The sequence below is a fragment of the Symphodus melops genome (genome assembly GCF_947650265.1).
Source record: "Symphodus melops genome assembly, chromosome: 1".
NCBI lineage: Eukaryota > Metazoa > Chordata > Actinopteri > Labriformes > Labridae > Symphodus > Symphodus melops.
Window position 1 is genome coordinate 21,387,221 of NC_136691.1, and position 27,776 is coordinate 21,414,996.

The window sequence follows — 27,776 nt, forward strand, 5'->3', positions numbered from 1 at the left end:
ATTGTTTAATTGATCATCACTAACTAGACTAAACTGTTCCCCTAAACTTTAGGGGAACATTGTCTGCACTCATTCGGGCTCAACCAAGTCTGCCTTAACAATTTTTAATGTTTTTAATAATAAGACTCTGGAGGTGATACACCCTGTCGATGTACTAAAACGTAAAACGAAAACACCTGAGGTTTATTTCCTTAATTTTGGGTAAAAATGTCCTCCAGACACATCCCTGAATTTCCCTCGGGATCAATAAAGTATCTATCTATCTATCTCTGCTCTGTGTCTGATCATGAAGAAAACAGTCTCAAATACAAAACAGTATAGCATTAATGAACAACAGAGCAGTGTTGTTAATACAGCGACCACTGTCAACAGGATGTTGTCATAGAGACGTGCAGCACATTTCTTTTCAGCGTTTTACTGTGAATGCAAGCCAACGCTTTGCTGCCTGGAAAAAGCACAAGCTGCACACAGGGCCATAAGTGGCAACATATTGGTCCCAACAGATTGCCAACTGTTAGTTAACTGCAAAAAAGACAAAGTGCGTTGCTTTCCTCTGCGCCTGTTTTTTAACTACACATTGGTATGTAAAGGAAACACGAGCAGCCTTTCCATAAAAAACCTACACGTTCTTATAGTTGGTTTAAACACAAGTCCCTTTCCTGACAGGGCAAATAGCCAATCAAAGTTCAGGAATTTTTGGAGTGGAGCCTTCGGTGGCCAATCAGATTTCAACTGGCCTCCCATCTGAACGCGCCTCTGCTCATAGAAACACAGACACACACTGCATTTGCATGTAGTTAATTTATTTACAAATGGTATAAAAAAAAGACAGTCCATAAAAAATATATCTTACTTTCACATATATATACATTCATGTGTATTTGAAGACGGATGAGGCAGCTGTTTCTTTCTTTTTTAGTGGCTAACATTGAGATCGGGCAGCACCTCTGAACTTGAAAAAAAACCCAAACTTCACTTCACACAGACTCTTAAAGCTCCACAGAAGCTGCTTACGTCAGAGCTGATCGGGTTCTTTATGTGGGCAGAACATCGATTTGGAATCAGTTGTTTTTCCTGAGCACCTCATATGTAGACCTTGAACAGGATTAGGGCCAATGTTAGAAAAAAACATTTAAAGATTCTCACAATATTATCGGTATAGAAGAAAGGGATACACACGTTTCTAAAAAGTTTTCAGAATGGTTTCTTGGTGAATCTAGTAACCCTGGGTTTGTATGTGAGTCGTAGTTTACCAATGATTTATTACTGCGGTCAGGACGGAGAACACATACGTGTATAGTGAAATTGTTTGAGAGAATACTGTACATTACTTAACAAATAGAGCAACAATATAAGTTAGTCTACCTAAACACGGGAGCATGGCTGTATGTCGACTTCGGCGAGTAAAAGTACCCAGATTTACATGGTTATTTTGTCCTACACTCTAATCACAGTCCAGCAGCTCTGATCTGCGTTCATTATGTCGAGTGTTGGACCACATGATTGGGTTAGTTAAGTGTATGTATCAGGGATGTGATGTAACTAAAGAAATATGTATCTGCTGATTCAGAGACGTCTCTTTCCCGGTGTACACCTATCAGAAAAAAGTATTTTCAGTTTTGTCCACCTAGCTTCTTTTTTTTTGTCAGTTGTTTTCAATGAGCACAGAGCTTTCGCAGCAGAAAGCGTCTGCCTGGAGAAAAAGTGCAGCGCCCAGTGTCTTTTTTTGTACAAGCGCTCCGCCTTTTTAGCACGGCCGCAGTTGAAAATCTTTTAACAATGTACGATGCTCCCTGTATTTGTTCCACCTACAGATCGTGTCTTGTACCCACATCTTTGCCCCGTGTCGGATCACTTAAAAAATAATCAGCAGAAAAATTGGATGGACGGACAGTGTGGGATGGAAGAGAGGTCACAGAGAGCTTTGAACATCAAACTTCTTCCTCCTCCATCAGGACCTCATGGCAGTGTTATTCTGATGAACCTGAGATAGGAGATGAAAAACTAGATTATCCAGGACACGATGTCACAGGGAGGAGGACCTTTAACCTCATGGCTTCATCAGGTATGATTTCACATAAAACTTTTTTTTTTTTCCAATCTCTGATTGTGACTCCAGGAGGACAGTTAATATGAAACAACTACTGACAATATTCTTCACAGATTATATTATGATATAATATTATTTATGAACATGGACTGACTGATGGACGGAGGATGAACCTGAACGCTTAAAAACGGAATATGGATGTTACTTACTTCTTTGTATCAAGAGAAATAAAATAACTTTATATAGTTTTACATTAAGCATGGCTCCAAAAGAGTAACAGCTATAAAAGAGTAACATAATAACCTTACGCATACAGAAATATCTGCAGAGAGGTAAACGTATGAAGTATCATAAAAGCAGCTTGTCACATTTGGACTTAAAGGGATTTGGGGGACTATTATTTAATTGGGACACTTTATGTTCATATATTGAACCATCTATATTTATTTAAATATTTTTCAAATGTCAAACTTCAAAATAGCTCTTGATCAAGTATGAAAAAGAAATAATATGAAAATGTTCTGTCCAAGTCAAAACTAACGAACATGTGCAGATCAATCAGAATCAAGAAGTCCAATATCCTTTGTCGCACAGTGAAGATCTCGTACTCCCTCTGGCCATTGTCCATTCAAATATTTTCTACAACTAAACAGACTTTGTGGGAGATGTGAATATGAAGTGTGGACTGTGTCCCATGTTCTTTGATATCTGGGTCTATGAAGACATTTACTGTTTCAGGAAGTAGCTGATAAAAACCTTGAAATATGTAAAAATGTGCAAAAAGTGGAATGGCTTTTTAAGTGTATTCATTTTGTTTCGAAAGCTTAAAAAACAAAACCAGATCGGTCGTTTAAATCAGTGTTTGTCTTGATTTTGCTTTCTCTTCTTGTTCCATGATAATGAATAGACCTCCTCTGCACTCGATCCTGGAAAGTCTTAAATCACGCTGTCATGTAAACCCATGTGAGCTGGGCATATCAAAATAAAACTTCAAATTCTGAGTTTTCTCTAAAAGTGGCCCAAATCCTCTGTAATAAAGACCGGGTTCAGACTGAGGTGTGCGGTGCTTTTAGTTCACCATGGCTGCTTTCACACTTGCTTAAAACTCCTGACGTTTTCGAGTTGAGCTGCAAACGTGATGCATGCGTTACTCCTGCCAGCCCCATCGTATTTTTTTCTTTTTTTCTTTCAAGTGAAGTCAGAGTGAGCTGATGTGAGAACGCAGCAGGAAATAATCAGGAGAATTCTCCTCGAGCGAGTGGGAGGGGGTGCTGACATTTATCGGCGGATGCAATCTCTGTGCATGTAATTAAACTGCTGCATTACAGTACGTGCTCTTCGCCAGTTTATCTTTCTTTGTTGATAATGTTATTCTGTCGAAGCATTACTGATAGACAGGTAAATGTTCTCATTGTATGGCTGTATAGTAGACTCTGTTGCCTCATCCACTACCTTCCTGTCATTCATCAGATGTCAAATCTGGCCTCAGGAGTTCCCCCTGCCTGGCCCCCATGTGAGGTGAAGTGGAGGATTTGAGGGGACGTCCTCCTGAATCTTTCTAGAAACTTTTCAGGACATGCATGTGTGAAAACAGCTCACGTGATAGCTCGTTCGATCTGAGAGTTGGACGGCCCCTCCCACTCGCTCCTCGTGTTAGCACTGTGTGTGAGAGCAGGAGGAGTACAGGTATAGTAAGATGAAGCAGTCTATGACGAGGATGGTGTAGAAGCATCTTTGCGTGTGCAAGCTCCGCCCCCTCTGAAAGCGAGTCAGTAACACGGCCAGCAGCAGGAAGAAGGTGGCGGTGTTCAGGAGGAGGAAGAGTCTGATGTAGGAGGCGGTGCTGGAGAGACCCTCGCTCCCCACTGTGGCCACCATGTGAACCTCTTTAAACTTGCGGCCTTTAACAAAGGCCCCTTTTCTGTTTCTACGGCCATCTGGATAATCCATAAAGGCCCTGGAGTCTGCGTCCCCCTCCTCTGGACTGTCCTCATACGTACGCTTTGAAGTCCTCTGTCTCTCCTTCTTCTCGTTGACCTCAATCTGAGCAAACAGATCAGGCAGACTCTCAGAGAGCTTCTCCCCAAGGTTCACTTTCCTCCCCCCTTTCCCCTTCCCCTGTTTTTTGGACATTGCAAACATCCTCTCGATGACCTCCTCCGTCTTCTTCTTGTCGGAGAACTGGAGGAGGCGCTCGGCGGTCTTACGGAAACTGGCCGTGTTGAGAACCCGTCCGAGGATGTGTCTCTCCATCTGCTGGAAGACGGGCTTGACGTGCTGCAGGTTGTCATCCATTACGTTGACGTATTCCTCGACTTCCTCGGGCGAGGTTTCCACCGCGGTCGTCGTTTTCTCGAAGACGATCTTCTTGTGGTCCTGCAGCACCATGGCGAACAGAGGCTTGCTGGTGACCTCTCCAGTCAGCAGGTAGATGGTGTAGGTGTGATCTTTGGTGGCGAGGTAGATATCCACTCTCTGATCGTCTCCACGGAGGCTAAAACTCTGTACGTCCACGCCTGGTCCAAAGAAAATGTAGGCCACTCTGGAGTGAGGGTACCTCAGCGGCATTGTGACGTTCACATAGTTAGATCCGTTGTACGGGTAGCCTCGAGGGTAATTCCAGTACCCTGCCACTCCTTTGTGACTGAAGCCTGTGTCGTCCATCCAGAACATCTTGTATCGATCCTCACCGTGAGACACAAACGCTCCGTGAACACCGTCTATCTTCGTCCCCTGGAACGGCAGCTCCGTGTTGTGGAAGAAGGCGCTCATGGCCCTTGTTGGACTGTCTGGATCCAGGTGGATGTGGTCCACCAGGAGCAGTAGCTGCGGGTGAAGAAGGAGCAAGTTTCTCTGGAAGTTTCTGATCTTCAGCTCGGGGGAATACGCAGAACTTCCCTCACCACGGATGAAGACCATTCCTTGTCTCTCCAAAGCAGCCTCCACTTGGCCCTGGGCGTCAGCAGCCAGCCCCACCTTGTACCTCAACCACTTTGAGTCGCAGACCTCCGTTACCTGTCCAGTCCACGGTTTGAAGCAGCTCCCTGATGTGGCAGAGCCAAACAGCACTGCATTGTTCAACAAAGTGTACTTGGGCCCGTAGAGCGCCTCGGTGATGAACGGGACACCATTGGGAGCGAAAGTGAAAGAGTTCTGATCAGGGTGCTCGTGGCCCGCGTTAAAGTTCCTCCACCCTTTAATCCACTCTTTGTACTTGTTCTTGTGGACCATGTCGAAGATGGCTCGACCTCCAAGCTTCCCAGACTTGAAAGACAGAAAGGAACGGTTGGTGTCTGCAGGTAGAGCACTGCCGTACGTCACCACGCCCCAATCCTCGAAGTAGTGGAGTCGCGGTGTGCCGAAATCTGAGGGAGGCTTGGGAATCAGGTTGGGATCATACCTAAAGAAAAACAAACAAACAAACCAAGTATTGATGATAAATTAAAAAAAATAAATAAATTGTAAATGGACTTGAGCTTGTCAGTCCGATATCCAATGCGTAAATTACTTCAATATCAGACCCGATATGGATATGAGATCGGATCAGTTCCATCGTTAGTTTACCACTCATACACAGTCAACTTCTTACAATTTTATATATTTTCTCAGGATGCCTTTTTAAAAAAGAAAACCAGAAAAAAATAACATTGGTCAGTGGAAGACAAGTTGTCTTACAGTGATCATCAGCGCTTTCTCAACTCTCATGACTCGTGAGCAGAAACCGTCTGTGAGGATTCATCAGAGCACAGAGTGGGTTTAACTTTCAGTCATGCTACACCCTTGACTTATTGATTCATGATGCCTTTTATGGACTTTGTATTCATTGTACTTGGTTATTGGGTTTCATTTTCCTAATTTAGAAAAACGTGTCACCCTGGTTTTATTGCTCATGTAAAGGTATTATAGGTGTCGCATACATCTTACATAATCTAACTTTAAAAAGAAAAGTTAAATACTCCACTTGAAATGTTGTGAAATCAAATTCAGCAGCTCACCAGATGAACTCTGTGTGGAGAGTACACCACCTCTGGCCTTTCCCAGCCTGTCCCGGCCCCTCTATCACCCTGTTCTGATGGATCAGCTCTGCCAGCCAGTTTCCACTGCCGTTACGCAACACATAGCGGTCCAAGAAGACCAGCTGGCTCTCTGGGCCGTAGAACCAATTGTAGTTTGAATCTGCGACGGCGACAGTCCGCTGAAAGCCTGTTGAGAGAGCAAAAAAAACGGATATATTTACAGGATGAACGATCTCATGTTGACGTTGCGTGCAGAGCCACACACAGCATATAGGAATCATTTTCAACCACACGTCTATTCTCAGAACTAAATAATTGGGCGCAGACCCCTCTGTCTTGACCCAGCTCCGTCCCAAAGCAGGCACTTAGTGTTCACAGTTGTGTTGTCTGTAATCATGTAGACACTTGGTGGTGACAGAGTTCTTAGAAACCATCCATAAAAACTACAGCGTGCAATCACAGGCAATCTAAGTCAACCAGAAGTTATCATACAACAACAACTGCAATAAACTCGCCCTGAGTGAGACTGCAGAACAAATGCATTTCTCACCACATTAGTGACAGCTATTTAAGGTTTTGCAAACGCAGGTTAAGCAGAGAGTATTGGCAGCTAGTCAAGTTTAAAACAACCTCATTTGACCAAAGTGCTGTTCAGGTTTGAAACACAATAAACAGGTTTGAAGCACAATGAACAATACAAAAATAAAAAAAACAACAATAACTGTCAGAACGTCGAGCTCAACTAGCATTAAAGTGACGATATGTAGGAAATCAGTTTGATGCGTGTTGGCGCCCACCACAGGTGTCTTAGTGCAAATGCACAGTTGTAATAGGGAGCTGTTATGGCTCCTCCTCCCAGACAACATGCAGGGTCAGGTTTAGCAACAGTCAGCATTGCTAAAGACACAGTTCAGGGTGATCAGGCCTCGTCTTCCTGTCTGAGGGGGGAAGAGAGCTGCTCCTCTGTCTCCTGATCCGAGGCTCTACCGGTTGCTGTAATTAGCGGGGCTTTCTGAGTGCTGCCACGCCACAATACAGAAACTCTCGGTAGGGGGCTGTGAAATGTCCGAGTCTGACCCAGGGGCCCCTCCTCGGAGGCTGCCCTCCCTTTGACCTTCAGATGAGACTTCCAGGACACGAGAGATCCCTGCGGGTCTGAGCTCAGCTGCCAGGAAGGGAATGACTACACGCATGCATACCTCACGTCAGCTCATAGAGGAGATACTCTGATGTGGCAGCCTCAGGTGGTTTCAACATCTAATCTAATATAGAGAAGTTTCTGTTTCTTTATTACAAATAAACCATCCAAAAATACTAACTGCATGAGTCAGCCGTTCACAGATAAGGAAACACCTGCTCTGGATTTCACTGCAGAAATAAAGACACTGCAGAGAAACATGTATCAAGTAAGACTCACAGCTATTAAAGGATAAACATGAGTTACCGGGCAGGATGGTCCTGTACATGAAGGCGAAGTGTTTGAGGAGCCAGGGGTGGTCGAAGTGTCCGATGGCGAAGTGACGCTGCACCAGGTGCATGTACTGGAACAGAGAGCGGGTGGTGTAAGTCCCATAGGCCACTCCCTCATACAGAGAGCCGTCGGTCACATCCTGGAGGAGGATCATAGACTTCTCCATGATGGACAGAACCTGCTTGGTCCACAGGTAGGCCTCCTGCAGGTAACCTGGAAGAAGAGGACATGGTTTAAATGTTAACATATACTTTGAGGTTTATGCATTAATAAAATACTGAAACTAGAGGACTATGGGGATTGTTTGTTATGCCCGCGGAACAATTTAGAGCCTGGTGCTCATGAGCACTTGGAGGAAGTGTACACTGAGAATTAAAGTGCTGTGTGTACGTCTTGTCTCTATGACAACAGTCTCTTGACAATGCCCGCTGTTTGACCGACACTGCTCTGCTACTTTTCACTCCATGTCTTATATTGGAGATAATTGTTTGTCCAGGGGACCGTGCTTCCATTGGTTGCTGACAACCTTAACAATAAATCGTTGGGAATTTACCCGCACGCGATCCCATGAGGATACAACTCATCACATGCAAAAACTTAGGAAGCTCTTGAAAATGTAAAAGCATTAGCTGCACATGAAAAAAATCGAACCGTTACTTATCCAATTTTAATTTTTGCTAACACGTTTACGGCCCGACAGATATGGGATTTTTTACTGACATTGACGTGAGGCTGAAAAAGGATCAGTAATTCCAGTACCCATATGTTTATAGTTATCCATGTAGCGCCCTCTGTTGTAGAAAGAGAACTGATAGAGTGCTCCTACAGTTCTCAAACAACATGCTGTTGGACTAGATTAGCTAACACCGATAGCCACTGGATATGCTAATATCAGCTGGCTGATTAATTGGCTCTGTTCCAGGTTACACATATTCCATCATGTCATGTGTTTTGTAGCACGTTAAAAAGATTTGTTTTGTTTGCAGCGGGATATGAAATCATTAAACTTTAGCATCTGATAAGACTAAAAGCAAAGGTTCAGATAAAACATTTGTTGATCTTAGGAAGTGGAGATGAAAACAAAAGCTTGACCAAAGAAAGCTTCCACTGAGTTTACTGAAGTTCAAATGGATTGGAGGACGTGGCAGCCTGCCTAACACTCTGATTTATTATTAGGCTGTGAAATGGCAGAACAAGTTGAGTTTTTTTTTGTAAGTTGTGTCACCAGCCAAGCCTTCTTGTTCAGGGGAAGTGGATCCTTGTGGGTAACGTCTGCGTGTGAAGTACTCTGGAGGGTTTGTTACTGGAAGTGAGCCTCTACAGTGTGTGAGTCAGAAAAACAGGAGGATGTAGGAAACAGAGGGACGTTCGCGCTGCCTCTGTGTTGTGTTTTACGGAAGTCAGCAGAAACAGGAACAGATTGCGTAAGCTTTTGTATTTGTAGTAGTTCAGATACATTGAATCTCTTCTGTTTCTAGCAGTAGAGCCGAGATGGAAAAGCGGCTCCTGACACGTGCACATGGACGTGCTGCTTTGTTGTTCTTGGCAGGCCAGTCCGACAGAGACATGGCACGATACATTCAGTCACCTGCGGGCAGGTTGCCGCCTCAGCGTGCCAATCAGAATCATCCTCCACCACCATCATTCATATTAACATCACCATCAGTGGACTTAATTTACAGCCTGAATCGGAACTTTTTTTAATTTGTTGACACGAGTGCAACGTTTTAAATGATTTAACACATTTACATTGTCCGTTTTCCATGTAGGGATTTATTGGACGTTTAATGCCGCGGTAGCTCCGTGATGCTAATCCCAGCTAACAAGGTTTTGCACTAATGAGTGAAAGAGTTAGCATTTTAGCATTTCTGTTTTCATCATCTCCAAATCTTGAATATTTCAGTTGGACGCTTGAAATCATTTCTGGGGTTAACACAAACTCCACAAACGATTTTCTTCTACGACATAAAGTACATCTGGAACTTCAACGCTTGTGAATTTTGAAGCCTTTTCTCACTTAACATAAGGCGGCTGTTAACAACTGGTTAATTAGGACTTCAGAGTTTGTCTGTAACGCTGACGTGGATGGAAGCTCAGCGGTGGTTAGCTGTGGTTAGCTTGATTCAGCGGTGGTGTAGTTCCTTTATATAGCCTAACAGCTTTTTATTTATTCTTGATTACGTTTATGTGCCCATTATGACAATAACTAATCAGACCTTTTTCTTCTTTTGAACCAGCCTGTAAACATCTCTGATGTAAAAACTGATTTATTTATTTTTAAAGGGGTGTGTCAATGTGCCCTCTAGTGGACACTTGACAAACTGCAGGATTTTGCACTTTGGATTTTGCACAGTGTTGGATGCTAACTTGCTGTTAGCGCTGGTGTTTGTGAATCAGATGCTTTTCACAGTGTTGCTGATTTGAATAGAAAAAGGGCCAGTTTCTCCCCATCACTGCATGATGGTTTATTTGAATACGTGCAGCAAGGGAGGGAATTTAACCTTTCATGAATTCGTCTTTCTAACTCATGAGCACAGGTTTAGCGAGTGCGATCCTTTTCTTAATCGGGCCTCGAACATTAAAAAAATGACCTCATGATTTGGAATGAAGATGAAAGACAGCATTGCAGCAAACACAGTTGTCTCAGTCTCTGACCAAAAGAAACCTTCGACACACTTCCATGGAAATCATGACACACCGCAGTGTGTATACTCACACACAGATCACACACAGAGTTTACTATGAGAGCGAGTGACCACAGAAACACTCTCAACCTATGGACGAATCCTGAGACGACACCCGCCCCCTCCACCGGAGCCGTCCCCAGCACTGTTTGCTTTGGGCTCAGGGAGTGCCGGCTCACACAGAGCAGGTATTTACTGTCAAACAGGAACACTTGGCACGTACAAGGACGTATTTACAGCAACAGTGTGTCGGCAGCGCTCACAGTGCAGAGCCAGAGCAGCTCGGAGACGCTTCAGTCACTTCCCTCAAATGTCAAAACATTAAATCAAACATTAAAGGTTCGAATGGAGAAAGGTGGATTCTCAAGACAGCTGTGGGAGAAAAATAAACATCATTAGTCTAAGAAAGCTCAACCATCTGTTCACACAGTTTATTTAATGCTATGTGCATGGATTCATTTGGCTTATTAGAGGAAACATGCCATAATATAAGTCCACAGCATTAACAACACGTGTGTCGGGTAAACTACATTACAGTAGCTTAAGCTAATGAACCACAGAGCAGATACTTACAGTAGCAGTTTGACACAAGAAATCAGAGCGTGTTGTGTGTGATTCTGAGGTACGATAATGATTAAAAGAAGAACATGGGACTTTTTGATCCAGGAGATGTCGCCCTTGAGCGCTAGCAGGAAACCAAAACAAACCTCCGCCAATCTGGCATCGCCGCTCTCCGAGCAACACACCTCCGACCCCCCTCCCATCGCGTTTGCATAAAGGTTTAAAGTGCAAGCTGAGGATTAAGTTGTTCCAGGTTTGAGCTGCATTCACCTGTGGCCTGCCTTGTTGTGTTAGCGTGGATGTCAGGTAAAAGTGTTTAAAACTCTTAGCTAACGGGGAGTGACACTTAGGGTCATAGTCTGATTCGATAATGATTAACCCGATGGATCTGTTCTGTAATCGATGCATGTTGTGAAAAGACCCTGTGATGATGTTCGGCTTTGTGGTCACTAATGGAAAGCCTCTTGACCAATCAGATTTGCTCAATCTGATTTACTGTTGTATGATGAAATATGTGCAATAATGGACTTGACGCAATGATACAGAAGCAGAAGTTCACACGTTTTCACAGGATTTAAAGTGTGCGGTACCCTGAGTGGTGACGTTGTCGCTCACTGTTGAAGAACTGAGGAACAGAGCACAACCAAACATCCAGTTTGAAGGCAGAAACAAGCAAACACATGCAGCAGGAATGTACTGACCCGGTTATCTAAACCAAAGTCTGTCAGAGCTTTCCAAGAGCCGAGCGGGGTGCAGATTTCTGTTCTGAGTGACACATGACGTGTTCATTCAGCGTGTTATTTTAAGGAACAAAATGAAGAAAAAAATAATAAGTCAGAAACGCTCGCGGTGCCTGTGGATAAACAATGGAGAGAATTTTTGAAGGGCTTATTGGAAAGTTTCCATTTATCCGCAGCCATCCAGAGAGAATAATATTTGGATGTAAAGTCATCACTCTGCACAGGAAATGAGAGATTCTTTTACAGTACGCAGCGTCTGCACAGTGTTACATGTGGCACCTGAGAGAGGCTGGAAATGAAGCAGATAAAATGAGCTTTTAGGCTTTTTGATTTAAAAAACATGCTGTTTAAGACGTTTTGGAACAAAGTGATGACCTGCAGTTCATTGAGTGTCCACTAGAGGCCGGCCACAGAAGCACACACTCAGTCAAAAAAGTCTGTTTTTAAAATGTTTACAGCCTGGTTCAAAAAACAAAGTCGGTACACACCGTACGGAGAACTTTCTGATTTCATAAAGGATAAGCGTTATTCACAATAAGGCGTGTTACTGACATGGTTGACAGGTGGGCGCGGTGTTTGTCAAGAGGCTTTAAACCCGCCTCAGCTCCAGTTCTCAAACTGTAGTTAGATCGACTGAAAGTTAGGGGGAGACATCATTTCCAGCATAGAGACCGCCATAGCCTATGGAGTTCTTCCATTAATATTTACAGTCTGGGGTCTGACTCCCAAATTTGGTTGAAAAGTCCCTAAACCAGGGTACTGGATAGGAGGCTAGGATTGTAGATACTGTGGTGTTTTGAATTCGACTTTGTCCCATGCCATCCCCTCCTCTCCCATTCCAACATTTCCTGTTTCTCTTCAGCGGTTTAATCTAATAAAAGAAAAAATGCCCCCAAAAATATCAACAACAAAAAAAGTTTAAAAAAATAGTCCCTAAACCACCTCTGCATATGACAGAAAACAAATCCATTTAAATACATTCACACACCATTGATGAAGCAGAGGGAGCAACTTGTCGTTACATATCTTGCCCAAGGACATATGGGACAGCTACAGGAGCTGGGGATTAAACCCCCAACCTTCTGGCTGAGAGGCAACAGTATCTACCACTGAGCCCCGGCCGCCCCACGGTTTAAATGTTTCTGTTTTAAAACATCTAGCTTATGTTGTGCAGAATCGAGGGATGTGACGCACTCTCAGATATTAAATAAACAACATCACAACAAGCAAACATCGTCGCTGCAGAACATTTGTAGTTTTATGAGTTGAGCAGCTGCTCCATGAGAAACTTTGTTCTCTGCACGAGCTCTGCTGTGTCTCCTCCCCAGGTGTCCCAGACAGGCAGAGCTGGATCAAACTTTCCTCTGCTCGGGCAAAAACAGGGTCGGACTCCAACTCTCCTAACTGTTCACAGAGCGCTGAGTCTGTTGTTGCCCCTCGACAAATAAAACCGCAGTGAGCCTGCTGTCGTTTGGTTCCCATCAGGATCGAGTCTGTTCTGCCAGGAATCAAATCCCTGTAAGAGAAGCGAGCTGCACCGCAGGCATCCACCTTCTCCTGACCCGAACTGAATATTCAGAGCAGGATATTAAAACAAAGAGAAACACTAAGCTGTGGATAATCATGTCGGCGCTCACAGGGGAACGCACGGAGAGGGACAGATCACAGAATGAGAAGGTCGTCTGGACGACACTGGCAGAGGGGTTCATGTCAGGTGACCTCATGCTGAATGTCCAAGACACTAGATCAGGGGTTCTCAATTAGAAACTCAAAAGGTCCACTCAGCAAATGTCCAATCAGTCCAGGGTAATTCCAAAATTAGACCTCCGAACAAAAAAAAGGCAAAGCATGACGTGTTCTGACCACATCAGTGTGAAACGTGACACTAGTTCTTTAAAGGTGGGCACTAAAGGTGTGAGGGCCAGGCGTAGACACTGGTGTTAGCTTTGTGTTGGTGTTGGTTTTGTGTGTAATTCTGCTCTTTGTTTCATAACAACGTTTTACGTTTCCACTTTAGACAAGAGCAACTGTCTCACTGCAGGTTAAACTGTGTCGTGCTCCACACAGGCAGCAGAATGCATATTCATCAGTCCACTCTGTCTTAAACTCACCATGTTCAGATTCCACCTCTCGCTTTGTGTCAAGTTTGGAGCGCGCCAGGATTTTTGCTTTGTTTTTTGTTTTTTTCGCGTTGTTGTAGCTAATGATGAGCTGTGTGACCGCCGTGAAGGTTCGATGTTCGGTTTACCCGGAGCGAAGCAGAGCGAACGTCTGCCAGATATCCAACTTCAGACTAACTTCCTGTAGAGGAAAAAAATCACTCGTGGAAGAAAAATAAGAAGCACTCACGACCATAATGAGTTACCATAGTAACGTTAAACAGCAGCTGATAGGACATTTGAACTGGGCACGGGGTAGATACGTGATTAGACACAAAACTGGTATATTGATGTTTGTCTTATTTTTGTTCATGTGAACACATCCACAGTTGTATCCTTATCAGTCTTTAGACCACACAGGCTTCATATCCACAGTGTGAACTGGACTAATGAGAGTCTGTCAGTCGGCCTGAAGCTCTTTAATGCTGAGCACAGCAGCTAATCCTCCAACTCTCACACACAACACACTCAATATGAAGCTCTTTGCCTTCACTGTGTTTTCTTCAGATTTCCACCATCAGTGCCGGAAATACCCAGCAGTCCTATTGTCAGCCTTTATTTTTCTGGTTAGTTGTTTTCGTCCAGATTTTGTATTTTTTTAGGAGCTCCTGAGCTCTCTGAGGTTCTTCAGGACGGTTGGTGAGGATGGCCCGCTTAAAAAACCCAATCCCCCCCTTTGAACCTATCCTATCCTTCTTCCTGCATCTTGTCCCATCTCCCCCTTATCCCATTCTCAAGCTCAGCACAGTTTAGCAGACGGCTGGTCCGTCATGAGCCCGGGTCTGCTGAAGCTCTCTGCCTGTTAAAGGGAAGTTTTTTCTTCTATGACGGATTAAGCTGGGCTCTTGTAATATAGTCATAAGTAAGGTCCTCTACCTGCTTTTTGTAAAGTGTCTCGAGATAACACCTGTTATGAATTGATGTTATACAAATATAGATTGATTGATTGATTTTAGGGGCAAAAGTGAGCTCTGCACCTTCCCACTTTTTGTTCTTTCTGGCCGGGGTCTGAAGTCTCTTCAGTTTCAGATTGAAAAAGGAGCGAGTGACGCGCAGACATCCAAGAGGTTCAGGAGAGGGAGGTCTGGTGACAACACGAAAAAAGATCCTCAAGAGAAGATGAACAGCGTTCAGAACAATTTAAAACAATGTCAGCGTCTGTTTTTACACTGTGAGAAGTCCAGATCAAACCAACACAAACAAACACACACAACTATCTCTCTCTCTCTTTTTCTCACCTTGTGTCATGTAAACCAGGCTTCCTGTGAGCAGAGCCACACAGTTGGTGGGCTGATGGTTGTGCAGGTACTGGAAGCCCCAGCCTCGCACGTACGACTTCTCATACATGAGGCGCGACGCGTTGCCGATCACCTGGAGGAAGCGCTCCTGCTGGCCCTTGTTCAGGTACTCGTAGAGGAAGTCGTAGGCGGTGGCAAACCCGACCAAAGAGTGCGCCAGAGGAACCTCATCCCAGGGGGCGTCTTTGACTAACCTGCAGCACAAACAACGACAACGAAGCTGAAGAGAAAGCATCGACACGTGTGGAGCAGGTGGAGACGTTCAATGGTAAGCAGGTGTGAAATTTTCAGCGTTTCAATTAAATCCTGGCAAATTATTTAACACAAACGAGAAACCTTTCCACTGGAAAACCTTTTAATTACCTTCAATCATGGCGGCTGTAAAACGTCTAATCACTTTGACAGCGAAACATAAAGAAGCTAAGTAGCATTTTACGCCGCATTCACAGCTGCAGCAATAAACAGACGTCATAAAGACACATTTAAAGTGTGGCGTGCGCAAATTCTCTCCGGGTTAACAGGCGCTCGGATCTGAGATGCTGATTCTGTGAATTTTAGAGCGCGCGGTGATCACGTCGTAAAAAGAGCCAGAGGTGTTTCATTACCGTTGTGCCCACTTTAATTAAAGAGAAATGGACTTCAGATGTGGAGATGAAAATCAGCCCGACGTTTCAAGAACAGTTGAAATCTAACAGAGCAACAGATTCTTCACGTTAGCTTTAACGTTGTAATTTCTCTTTTTACTGATTTGTGGTCTTTTCTTTCATTACCTGGTTTCTACTTTAACTTATTTTGTGTGCAAAGGGAAAACAGTTTCATAGTAGCTCTGTATCCATCAGACCGTCTTCTGACCTCACAAAACAAAAGGATTGTTTATGTTACAGCTAGCTAACACTAATGTGACTCTATTCTGTCTACAAACTCCCCAATTATGAATTTAGTTCATCTTTTTTAGCCCGCTCCACTTTTCAGGACATGTGTGCTCAAACAGGCTGTTTGGACATTTTCCCTTCATGACATCACAAAGGGCAGTAACTATACTTTTAAACATATGTTTAAGGCAAACCAGTCATGAAATCACTCACAATGTCTGCCTCCTGTTTACTTCAGCATCTTTTGCACTATTCACCACAGCACCATTGTCTTATTTAGACTTGTCCTCAGTCGTTGCTTATTTGTGTTTATTTTGTGTTTATTGTTGATATTCAATGTTAAACCTTGTACAAAGTTAACACAGTTTTACCAAAGTTAAATTCCTCGTGTGTTTAAGCTACTGGGCCAATAAAGCTGATTCTGATACTCATCTGTTCTCCTCTCCACAGGTATCAGACTCTTGCTGCTTTACACTGTATTTTTTCTGTGACGTGTCCCATATGAAACTATTTGTCTTTTTTTCTGTGTATTCTAGTTAAATGAAGTCACATGAAGTCCGGTGGACTCGCTGTGAATCGGGTCAAGATGTAACACCGGTTTGATTTCAGACTTCACTTAGTCAAGTGCACCAAAGCCTGTCACACGGTGTGTACTGTAGCCACCGACCACTAGTTGGCGCTGTAGCTCTGGTCAGTAGCTACTGCCAGCCTGACACTGACCTTTAAACAGATAGTAAAGCACAGGACAGTGGAAGAGGTGCATCCTGTAGCGAGGCTGCAGCCTCCGTTCATGGGGAACACGACATAAGCGCTAAGCTGTAGAGCGCCCCCATATGTCATTAATCTCATACATTTATTTATATCTATTCACTCATTGATTTTCATGTAGTGCTTGTTTTTCAAAGTGGTCAGAGTGTGTGTTAAGTTTGATGAAAGATAAGATACTCCTTTATTCAACTCGCAAGTGAAGACATTTAACATGATGCAGGATTTGGTCAAAACTATGACTACGAACACTAATCAGAGGAAACAGCACAGAGGCTCAGACGCCTGACTGTTCAATGGTAAATGGACCTGAGCTTGTAGAGTCTGACGACTTAAAGCTCTTTTTACTCCACATTCAAACACTGATGGTAGAGGCTGCTGTGTGAAGAGACCATCAGTATTAACACAATCATATATACACATTCATACACCACCGATGAAGCAGTGGGAGCAACTCTGGCTTGAGTGTCTTTCTCAAGAAAACACATCGATGAGGAAGCTGCAGGAGCTGGGGATCAAACCCCAGACCTTCCTGAATGAGAGACTACCGACTCTACCGAGTGTGTGGGCCGACAGCATGTTTTTTTTTTTACTTCATAAAATACAGATTTAATTAACTTTTTGAACTAATAGTCAGATATTAGGTGACAAAATAACTTCTCTCAGGTTTAGTACGTAAAAGAAAGTGTCGGTAATAAAGCATGTAATGATGATCGGATGCTGATCATACATGGTTTCCACATGTTAAGTGGCAGCTGAGGTTTTATGTGTAAACCACGTCCTGTCTGGTCATGTAAATGAAAACCACATGGATTAAAGAGCTCCTTTACGTTGCACCATAAGGCAACACATGAAGAAACAAATGGCAGGTTCCTGTACGTCGGCTTAGCACTTTGCTTTCTGGATGTTTTTCTTCACAGACTGTTAAAGAGGGGGGAAAAAAAGAAGGAGCATGCAGCACTTTGCCACAAAGCAGAGGCTCTCCATCGAGAACATGTTCCTGGAGTTGTCGGGAGACATAATTGGAGGTCACGAATACCACAGCTCCCTGGTTCCTGGAGCCGCTCGGCACAAACCCTCAGAGGTTCAGTGACCATAATAAAAGTGCGGCCACGAAGGGAAACTCAACGCGAATGTTCTGCAGACGTGAAAACACATGCTCAGTGGCCTCTCCTTTCTGCACAGTGGCACACACACACACACACACACACACACACACACACACACACACACACACACACCCATCCTGCAAACGGCGCTCATTCCACACTGTCTAAACCCCCACCCAGGAATGAGCTGCTGGAAAATCCCCCGTCCTCCTGCCCAGGGGCCGGAGGCAACGCAGCAGTCATGCAGTAAAATAAGAGGGATTAGAGCTCCGACCCGTCTCCCTACATGACAGATGGACCTGCAAGAGTCCCCTAGCTGGTCGAACCGTAGAGATGGAAACAGACCGAATGGGGCTTTAATGGATCTAGTTCAAACAAACACAGCCTCAGAGTCAAAGAGTTTAGTGCTTCCTTGTCGGGCTCCACAGTTTCCGATGAGCATTTACAACAAACAGTGCAGAAGTCTGATTTTATAATCAAGCCAGGCTTTCTCCTCCAGCATGCACACATTCAAAGCCACCGTAACTCGCAGCCCTGTTCTCTCTGTGTCACATGAAGTAGAACTTTTCATGAGAGCCCCGGCTGTGAGTGAGTAAAGGAAGAAACGTTGAATACAAACGCCTCATGTCACATGACATGGTGCAGTCGTGCACTTTCAAGCTCTTGCATCCTGCTGCACTTTAAAGGTGATGAAGGCAGTAAGGGCTCAGGGTTTATGGAGGACATCAAGAGTCTCTCCTTGAGTCTCCCTCCACCTGCTTCACACCTGAGTGCTCCATGCTCAGAGGAGGAGGAGTCAGGTAAGAGAGACCGACTGTGGGCAGCGACGCGTTAAGGAGCTTTTGTTCCCCATTTCACCTTCTTATCTTTATTTTCCCCTCCAGGTCTCCCTCTTTTCCAAGCATCTTTAGATTTCTGCTCCTTTGTTGTGTCTGTGAGTCGTTCAGGAATCAAAGTGTGTTTGATGGATTAGATTTGCCTTTCTGGGGCTTTGTGCCGTTTCGCCTCTGGTCAGAGGTTCAGGCTGTCCAGGGCAAAAGAAACAAATAAACATCACAGAGGTCTGCACAAATAAGATGCAGCGTTCAGAAACAGGGATACATGAATTCATCATGTTTACCAGGATGTGACTAAAACACAGAGGCAGCACTTATCACGGGATCCTGTAAGTTCACACAAGTGAACAGCAGAAGGTCACCGTGAATTCACATCCTCCTCCGAGCGTGATTTTCTGACACCCCCGATCCTTCAGTGTGAGAAATAAAACGCTTTGGAGAAGTAAGACTCGCTGAAAGGCTGTAATCTACTTCAGCCACTTTGCACTGCCCAGGCAGAACTAATGTTCATTGAGCTTAATGGAATTGTGAGGGAAATGAGGCAGCTCAGTTGACGGGCTGAGGCCTGCGTGGCGTTCAGACGGGGTGGACTTTAAAAAGCCTGGGACCAAACCTCAGCTGAATGGATGCAGACGGCTTGGTCTTTGTGCTTTTCTTGAATGGTAAGTTTACTTTCTTTGTAACTGCGTCTTACAGAATCTGAGTTTCTGTATTAATTAATCAGGAGATGTTTCTGTTTCTGGAAATATATAAAAGGACGGGCATGAATCCACCATAAAAAAAAAGTACTGAATTTAAAGAGGAAGGTTCAACATTTTACACATATCATAAATCCAGTCTATGCTGTGTAAATGTGTCTCTGAGTCCTGACTGTCTGAGAAGCTCGAGTCCCTCCAGACGTTGTTGTTTTTAGAGCTGTGTTTACATCGTGTTTACATGGATGGGACGTCCTCGTGTGTAAAAGCTGTTTTAGTCGAGGACTAGAGAAAAGAAGAAGAGCATACTCACTGCTTATTTGGGCGTCAGTGTTTTTAGATCATGGTCATTCCGTGTAAATATGTATGCTAACTAAAGGGCGCTAACGTTAGCCTGCTAACACGACAATGCAGGCCTCAGGCAGCTCGAGCCAGGGATCATTTTATCTGCTGCTTGCACTCACCTCCTTCATGTGAACGTGAGGGGAGCGAGGCTGGACGTCTTGTTTTGGCTTCCTGCTGGTGCTCAAGGGCGACATCTACAGGATCAAAAAGTCACACGTTCCTCCCTTAAGAGTTTAGAAGACGTGACCTCTGATCCAGAGTTAAACCGAGAGGAAAGCAACCGCCACCTGCAGAACACATTTTACTGCCACGATTCACAGGGACATTTAATTTAACGAGCGGTCTGTCATGTGTTCTGCAGCGTTTTTCGTTGGTTTTTTTGTAGAATTTTTTTTTTTGTAGAACGGATTTTTTTCAAGAATTGTTTTTTAGTGGCTCATGCCGAGATCAGACTACACAACTTTCTGTCTATCACGATGGTCACTGTGTCAGATTATAAACTTACTATTCACAGAGCTGTAGATGTTTGCTGTGACTTGACCGACTGACTACAAGATGCTGCCTGAGCAGATCCCAGCTGTCATTGGGTGAGAGGTGGGGGTACGGCCCGGACTGGTCACCAGTCAATCACAGTGCTGACACGTTCACCACCGTGTTGTCTATGCAGATACATCAGGTCACCTGGACCGTGAGCTTCAGCAGTGAGCCATTCAGTTCACATCTGAACATTTCATTTCCTTTCATCTGAGGCGATGTGGCACGTTCAGCAAACAGCTGCTAAACATATTTCCTGAACTGAAGACCTATCGGACCACAACGCTTCTTCACCGGAGCTCTGCCCACAGAGAAAGACCTCCTGAGACGTGACTGATGAGGAAAGCCTCCGAGGGGGAGGATTTAAGAGCTTTAAGACTAAGATGAAGAACATGTTGGGGGGGGGGGGGGGGGTTACATCGCAGAGCCGACTACAACGTTGTCATTTCACCTCATAGAAGGTACTGGTCCTCCACTCATCCAAACAGGGACAGACTGGTGGGACTGGATTTTTATACTTTCATAATGCTACCTTCAATCACTGACATGTAAACGCACAATATGTCCAATTTTATTTATGACATTAAAATACCTCAATTATTTAAAACAATGGACTAAACATATGCTACTTAAATATTTTATAACATTGCCTGAAATATTTTCCCCCGTTATCACAGCCACAGGAACATGTAGTTATACAGTAGTAAAGGGACTTGCTTTGTAGTGGCAGCTGCCTTGACCAATTGTGTATGGTTGCCGTGGAAACACCGGATGTTACATCACAGAGGGGGGCGTGTGGGGTCATTGTCTTCTGTGCTAAAATACACACCAGGTTCAGAAGGAAAAGTTGGCTGCTCATCACACTGGGAAGGTAAAAGTCATCCATTCAAAGTTTCATTTTGTGAGATGTCATTATTTCTCCCTGTGATCGTTTTACGATTGTTTCTTTAGTATTATTGACGTTTTTTGTTTTCGTGTCCACCGGTTAAGAAAAACAGCTGCAACCCTGTCGCCTTGGTTCCAATATATTTTTTACATTTAAAATTTAAAGACGTTTAGACTCAAAGTAATGAAACTTATCTGAGGACTAAAACTGGACTTTAATGTCTTCAGTTGCAGTGGACTAAAGTTTAAAGGGTAAAGATGACTCACATGTGACTGACACTGACAAACGTTTCCGTCTGAACAGTAAAATGAAGACCAATTAAAACAGCGGCCAAACCTCACACTGTCTACTGGACTAGACGAACTAAAGACTGGAAATGAGTTTCAAGCTGTCTGCAAAACAAACTGAAGAAAAGAAACAGAAAATGTACCAACTAGGCTGAGCCGCCATCCTCTCCATGTAGTCCTTGGCGAGGTCGAGGGCCCCGGCCCGGTGCGGGTACAGCAGGCAGAACATGGACAGCACGCCCAGGTTGTTTCCGTACACCTCGTTCCAGCGGGCGCTGAACTCGGCGGGGCTCCAGGGGGGCAGGTACTCCTCAGGGTGCTCCAGCATGGTTTCCCCAGCCTCGCGGATCCTCCTCGCCATATCCCGGTGAGTCCCCGCCGCGGCATACTGCAGCTCCTCCACGTCCCCGCGACTGAAGTACAGCATGGGGTGACCATCGTAGTTGCCTCCCATGAAGGGGATTCCACCGCTGGGGTCCACCTCCGCTGCTGCCGCCGCCGGGACGAGCAAGGGCCACAGCAGACTTATGAAGAAGACTGTGGGGGCCCCGCGGGTGTGGGCTCTCATCGTCTCATCAGAGAGGGGGACTGAGGCAGAGCCGAAGGAGCTCAGCTGAGAGGGAGAAAAGGGGGAAGAGAAGGATTTGAGAGATCCAGCCCAGTACTCTGCACAAAAGCTCGACATTCTTTGAATAATTAGATCCAGCTGTAGTCTGATGATGCAGGCTTTCCACATGGACGCAGGCCGACCGTGAGCTGCACAGGCGACCACTTTACACTCCTGTCTGATCTGGTACGGAGCATTGTTTTACACACAATGTGATTAAACCCACTGAATCTATAATGACAGGATCCACAAATCATCCGCGTCACCTCACGTTGCTCTCCCTCAGATTTATTGCTGAGCTGCTCATGTCAGACCAGCCACGCCACGCCACGCACACCCAGCCGTCCAGACCAGGCCTGGAGGTCATAAACGGGCCGTTACTGCAGTAACATTACTCCCGTCTAATGAAAGCACCTCTGAACCAAGCTGCTGAGTCCCTTACACCGCAGACTGTGCCCAGAACATGAGAGTAAATTCCATGACCTGAGAGCAGCTTTTGGCAGAGGCCGTGTGGAAAAGCCTTTGGTGGTGATTTAAACGGCGTCTAGACAATAAGAGTCCATTCTGAGGCACGGAGCAGTCAGGGGCAGGAGCATGTTTGCTGTAGGGAAAGTTCAAGTTGGTGCACAGAAAGGAGGCTGAATCAGGTCAGGATACATTCGGGCTTTGACCTCATGAAGAGTCACGGGTCACATGAGGTGAATTTCAGCCTCGACACAACCAACGAGATAACCGTGGGATAATTTACACACTAAACACTTACAGCAGCGTCACAGAGAGAGGACACCAAAAGCCTAAACAGATCTGACACATATTATTATTATTATTATTATTATTATTATTATTATTATTATTATTGTTGTTGTTGTTATAATTATTACTAACGATGTGCACATTTAGTCGACTGAACAGTTGGACCTCATCAACCTCGCTTTAAATGCTAAATGGACTTGAGCTTGTTTAGTTCTTTTCTAGTCTTCTGACTACTCAAAGCACTTTAAAATCACATTTGTGCCAAAAAATGTCAAACAAAACTTGTGAAATTGCAAACAAAAACAAGACTTTGAGAGAGATATATAAAAGAAAAAAAGCATTATAGTATTCTCTTACATGTTACTATTCTTATCATCAGACCTCTTGTTTACAGTTCCCTTTTCTTCTTCTTCTTCACTGGTCAGACTTTCGCTCTCACGCTCGGCTTTCTCGTTTGCGCTGCATAAACCTCTCGTGTGGGCGGGATTTATGAGGAATGCGTCCCCATTGGCTAATGAGTTTTTTGAGTGACAGCTCTGCCCCGAACGTTGTTCTGTGCGGCAGAAGGAAAAACATTTGTCCGTGTCCTCTCTGTCTGATAATAGACACTGTCCCTGCAGTTAGAAGGGTTCAAAGAGGTGTAGCCTATTTGAGACAAACATGACGTCGGCTAACGCTAAGTAGGTTTTTGTTTTCAGATGTTTGGGTAATAATATTTATTAGTAGGGCCAATTTTCATCCTAATCTGTTGAGGACATGAAAATGATGTTACAAAAAAACCCGTTTGTGACCAGCATGGTTTAAAAATGGAATTCATCAACACAGTGATCCTTTGCTTTCTCCCTCTCTCTGACTGAGTCCCCTCCTGCAGCCAACCATGCAGCCTCAGGTAGCTCAATGTAAGGTCTGTTCTAACAAAGGATGAGACATCAGTCACGATATCGATTAACATCTATGATCACTACAGATACATTATGTATAAATCTGTTGTACACATATCAAGAGCCATTCCGCTCCAAGGTGAACCATCATGCTCAGGCAGCTTCATGTGGGACTACAACTTTACGGCCTGATAGACATCATGGAAAGGAACAGAGAGCTTTGCCGTGGCCTGTTTGTGGCTGTTGGACTCATATTTTTCCTTGATGTGTTTTTTTTTCTTTCAGGTGGACTCATACTCCATTGTGTCACACATGGCCCCAAAGATGAGCGAAAGCTGTACACAAAAGCATGCAAGAGAAGTACCGATCCTAAATAGCTCCCAGGATGTGTTGCATATATCATTGTAGTTCCTACACACATAGAGAAGGCTTGTAATGTTCTATAAACTATCAATACATTAATGTGTTTATGCATATATTTAATTATACTATAACAAGGTAAGCAAATCATAACAAAATTCATCTTTAATTACGAGTCTACTTTCAACAGCTTTACGTAATGCAAGACAGAATATGACAACTCGGACACAAAGTCAGACAAGGACGCACAGATCCTCTGTGATTGTTTCTACTGTTTGAAACTTTTAATACTGAATCATGCACACTAATAAGTTTGATAATGGGAACTGGAAGGAGGATCTTTTAATTTTGCAGACCTAAAATAAATTCTGCAAATTAATATATCTTTGGTTTTGTCCAGTTGTGTTATTATTTTTTTGTATTCAGTTAATTTTGAACTTAGTATATATTAATCATTTTCACATGTTTGTGGAGAGCGTGTCAGTTCAACATTTCAGTGAATGCATGTTAGTTTTCACTCAGACACAGGGGTGTTTCTAGGGTTTAAGGAGATTGGGGGCTTAGCCCAGACATGGATAAATGTCCCTCAAAAAAAAAAAAAAAACATACTCTATTTTTTTCATCGATGTAAGAATAGTAAAATATTTTTTTAACTACTTTTTTTTGTTTGGCACAAATGTGATTCCGTATTGAGCTTCTACTTACAATTAATTTTGTAATTACTTGTCTTTTAAACTTCACAAAAATCTCCATCCCTGTTTCACAACAGAGTTCAGGTGATACACTTCAATGATTTGTTTTGTTTACCAGTCTAAAATGTATTTGAACAAACCTTTCCATTTAATATTGACATTCACAATTACCGTAAAACTTCCAATAGAAGCTCATCACGGTTCAAATGCTAAATGGACTTCAGCTTTTATATTTATTTTCTCGTCTTCTGAAGACTCAGACTCACTTTAACACCGCAGGTCAACCCAACACATTCAAACACTGATGGTAACGACGAAGCAATGGGAGCACCTTGTGGCTGCAGGAGCTGGGAATCGAACCCCCAACCAAACTAAATGAATCCCTGAGGAAAATATTCTGGTTTACTCTCTGTTAGAGCTTCACACACACAGTCCTGAATCACACACAAACAGGACCTGTGGACACGCATCAGTGCAGCTGCTTCACACTGCCACGCAGGGAGCGCACCAGAGTGGTTCTGGGGTTTCGGTGCCTTGCTCGAGGGCACCTCAGCAGTACTCGGGAAGTGCCCTGTGTTTGAAGGTTTTTACATCTGCATCAACTAAAGACATGACGCAGGGCGAATCAAATGAGTGATGATTGAACTCATATTGTACATATTTAATCTTTGCTGTGCACAACAACACCCTGACCTCGATGATGATGAGGAAGTATTGGACATGGACAGTGTGTCTCACGGGCTCTGAGGTTTAAAACAGACTGTGACTTTCTTACTCATCCGTGTACTTTATTATAAAGTCAACCGGACTGCTTCAGGTGCATGCAGTCTGAGGATCCAATGTTTGCTGCACGTCAACCTCCCCTCTCTCCTCTGAACATGTCCTGTCAATCTAATAAAGGCAAAAACACCCAAAGATTTCTTTGAGCGCACGGCAGCTCAGACATCGGTATATCATCATTAACAAAGCTATTCCAGGAATGATTGGGGATGACCTTTTACTCGATGGATTCCACAAACTGCGATCTTTGGACACTGAGGAAAATGTTGTTCCCAAAGTTAGAGCTGAGTTTGGGAAGAAGGCTTTACGGGTTTCTGCACCTTTTGCTTTGAAAAACCTGCAATCTGATTTAAAAGAGTCACTGAAGAGTCTTGAATGAAAGGTTGAATATGAATTATTTTAGTGTAATTGGAGGCCCGTCTCTTATTGACTCCTAATATAGGCAGGGTCATGTTATAGAATGTTAATAAAAAGCTAGGACTTAAATTGAATTCTTACAGTACTTGCAAAATGTCCCTGGTGAATATTTTACTGTCCATTGACCATTTTAGACAAGTAAAGTGATACTCTTAAATCTTTAAAAATCAGAATCTGTTTCCATTATTATTTTTTTAAAATGTACTTTTTTTGGGGGGTTCTTTATGCCTTTATGTCAGAGAGAGGACAGAGGACAGAGTCACTGGGGAGAGAGCGAGAGTGACTTAGAGGAAAGGAGCCACAGGTCGGATTCAAACACGGACTATGGCCCCTCGACATGGACAAGCAGACTCACTGTTTGTTATTAATTGTTCATCATAAACTCTGGAGTTTATATTAATAGTGTTCTTAATAACACCTCAGGCTCTTTAATGTGACTTGTGGTCCTTTAAGTCAATGCAGTATGAAAGCACTATCACATTTCTTATTTCTAATGTGTTTATATCAAATGTATTTACTTCAATTTTCCAAGGGAAATATTTAGAAGATAACAAGACGGATATGCAAATATTAGCTTTATAAACTGAGTTATATACTGTATTAAATCAGGCTCCTGAAATGTCAGATTATTTATCAAAGGAGATGATAACATCTTGGATCATTCTGCTTGAATTAAGACATTATCCACTTCAGCCACGGTGGACTATATGAACTACAACACATCAGACCCAGACAAATACAATCCTCTATTTGAGCATCAATCTTATCCCCGCCTTTCTGCCTGTCCTCAATAATAATATACCTGAAATGAAGGCTTACTTTCAACAGGTAGACAGAAACTATCACGTGGTGGATGAAACACTAGTTTGAGTGAAACATTGGATGTGTTTTGGCTGTTTGGGGTCCCCAGAGTTTTTGTGAAGTCAAAGTGGGGTCACAAGCCAATAAAGGTTGGGGACTGGTCATGACTTTCACGTTCAAATGGATCCCAACGTAGTGATTCATATCTGTCACTCTACGTTTTTCACAGCTGAAGGTAAAAAAAAATCTGATGATTCATTTAAAACAAAGACAAAGTGACATGGAGTTTCTCCTTCAGAGAGCCTTTGTCTTTGGACACACCACTGCGTCCTGCGCTTTATAAGAAATCCTTCAAGTGCCACTTCTAAAGGCTTTTTAAATCTGTCTCCTTTATGCTTCCGTTTCATCACAAACATCTTCTTCAGCTGCGGTAGGTCTAGTCTTTCCTCCCTCTCCACTTCTCATCAAAGTGGACTTTCACAGCCGCACAGGTCATGATCGATGGTATTGATAATCCAACAATCGGCGCACAGAGGGAGCCTTGTTCCCGAAGAAGTCGAGCCCTGAAAACTCTTTGGAAACAGTGAAGGAGGAGGGGTATAAAACGCGTGAAGGGTCCGTACCTGTCAGAAGGTCTGCTCACAGATCCGTGTCCCCGTCGTCTCCACGCTCATTTCTCTCTCGTCACAGCAGCAGAGGTCTTCAGAGTGGTTATCAATGTGATTGAAAAGTTTTGTTTTAGGGGGGAGAGGGAGAGAGAGAGAGAGAGAGAGAGAGGGAGAGAGAGAGAGAGAGAGAAGGAATGTGTGCGCGCAGAGGGAGCGTCATGCTGGCGGATGAGGAGGGGCAGCGAGGAGGAGCGGAGGGGGGGGGGGGGGGGGCTGGGGGGGACTTAAAGGAGAACTAATGAACTCATGTGTTCGCCCTCCTTCCACTCACTGAGGTGACAGGTAGGAGGTGAAAGTCACAATCCAGTCACAGTTTAGTTCTAGAGTTTTCTTTCACTTGATTATAATGTTTCTCCACAGGCTCAAAGAACAGCAAAGCCCCCCCCTTTTTTTCAATGGGTTTATTTTTTAGATTTTTATTCATAAAGTTAAAGACAGAACAGTCAGCAGCGATTATAGTCAGTCGGGGCCCAAAGCACAAATTCACCGTTATGTCTGCCAGCTCATAG

The 27,776-nt window shown here is 43.9% G+C and overlaps 1 protein-coding gene across 3 annotated transcripts; it reads right to left on the bottom strand.

Annotated features, from left to right (window-relative positions):
* Window positions 1-786: 786 nt before the first annotated feature.
* Window positions 787-27,393, bottom strand: dse (dermatan sulfate epimerase). Of its 3 annotated transcripts, none has more exons than XM_079360380.1 (6): window positions 27,223-27,393; window positions 21,452-21,921; window positions 14,920-15,173; window positions 7,511-7,750; window positions 6,046-6,253; window positions 787-5,450 (listed from the first exon to the last, which is right to left on the bottom strand). In XM_079360380.1, the coding sequence occupies exons 2-6, from the start codon at window positions 21,874-21,876 to the stop codon at window positions 3,704-3,706; spliced, it is 2,874 nt and encodes a 957-aa protein (XP_079216506.1). In that variant the 5' UTR covers window positions 21,877-21,921; window positions 27,223-27,393; the 3' UTR covers window positions 787-3,703. The 3 variants fall into 3 exon arrangements, with proteins under 3 accessions (XP_079216506.1, XP_079216507.1, XP_079216505.1); XM_079360381.1 differs by lacking the exon at window positions 27,223-27,393 and adding an exon at window positions 23,026-23,279; XM_079360379.1 differs by lacking the exon at window positions 27,223-27,393 and having other exon boundaries at window positions 21,452-22,203.
* Window positions 27,394-27,776: the final 383 nt, after the last annotated feature.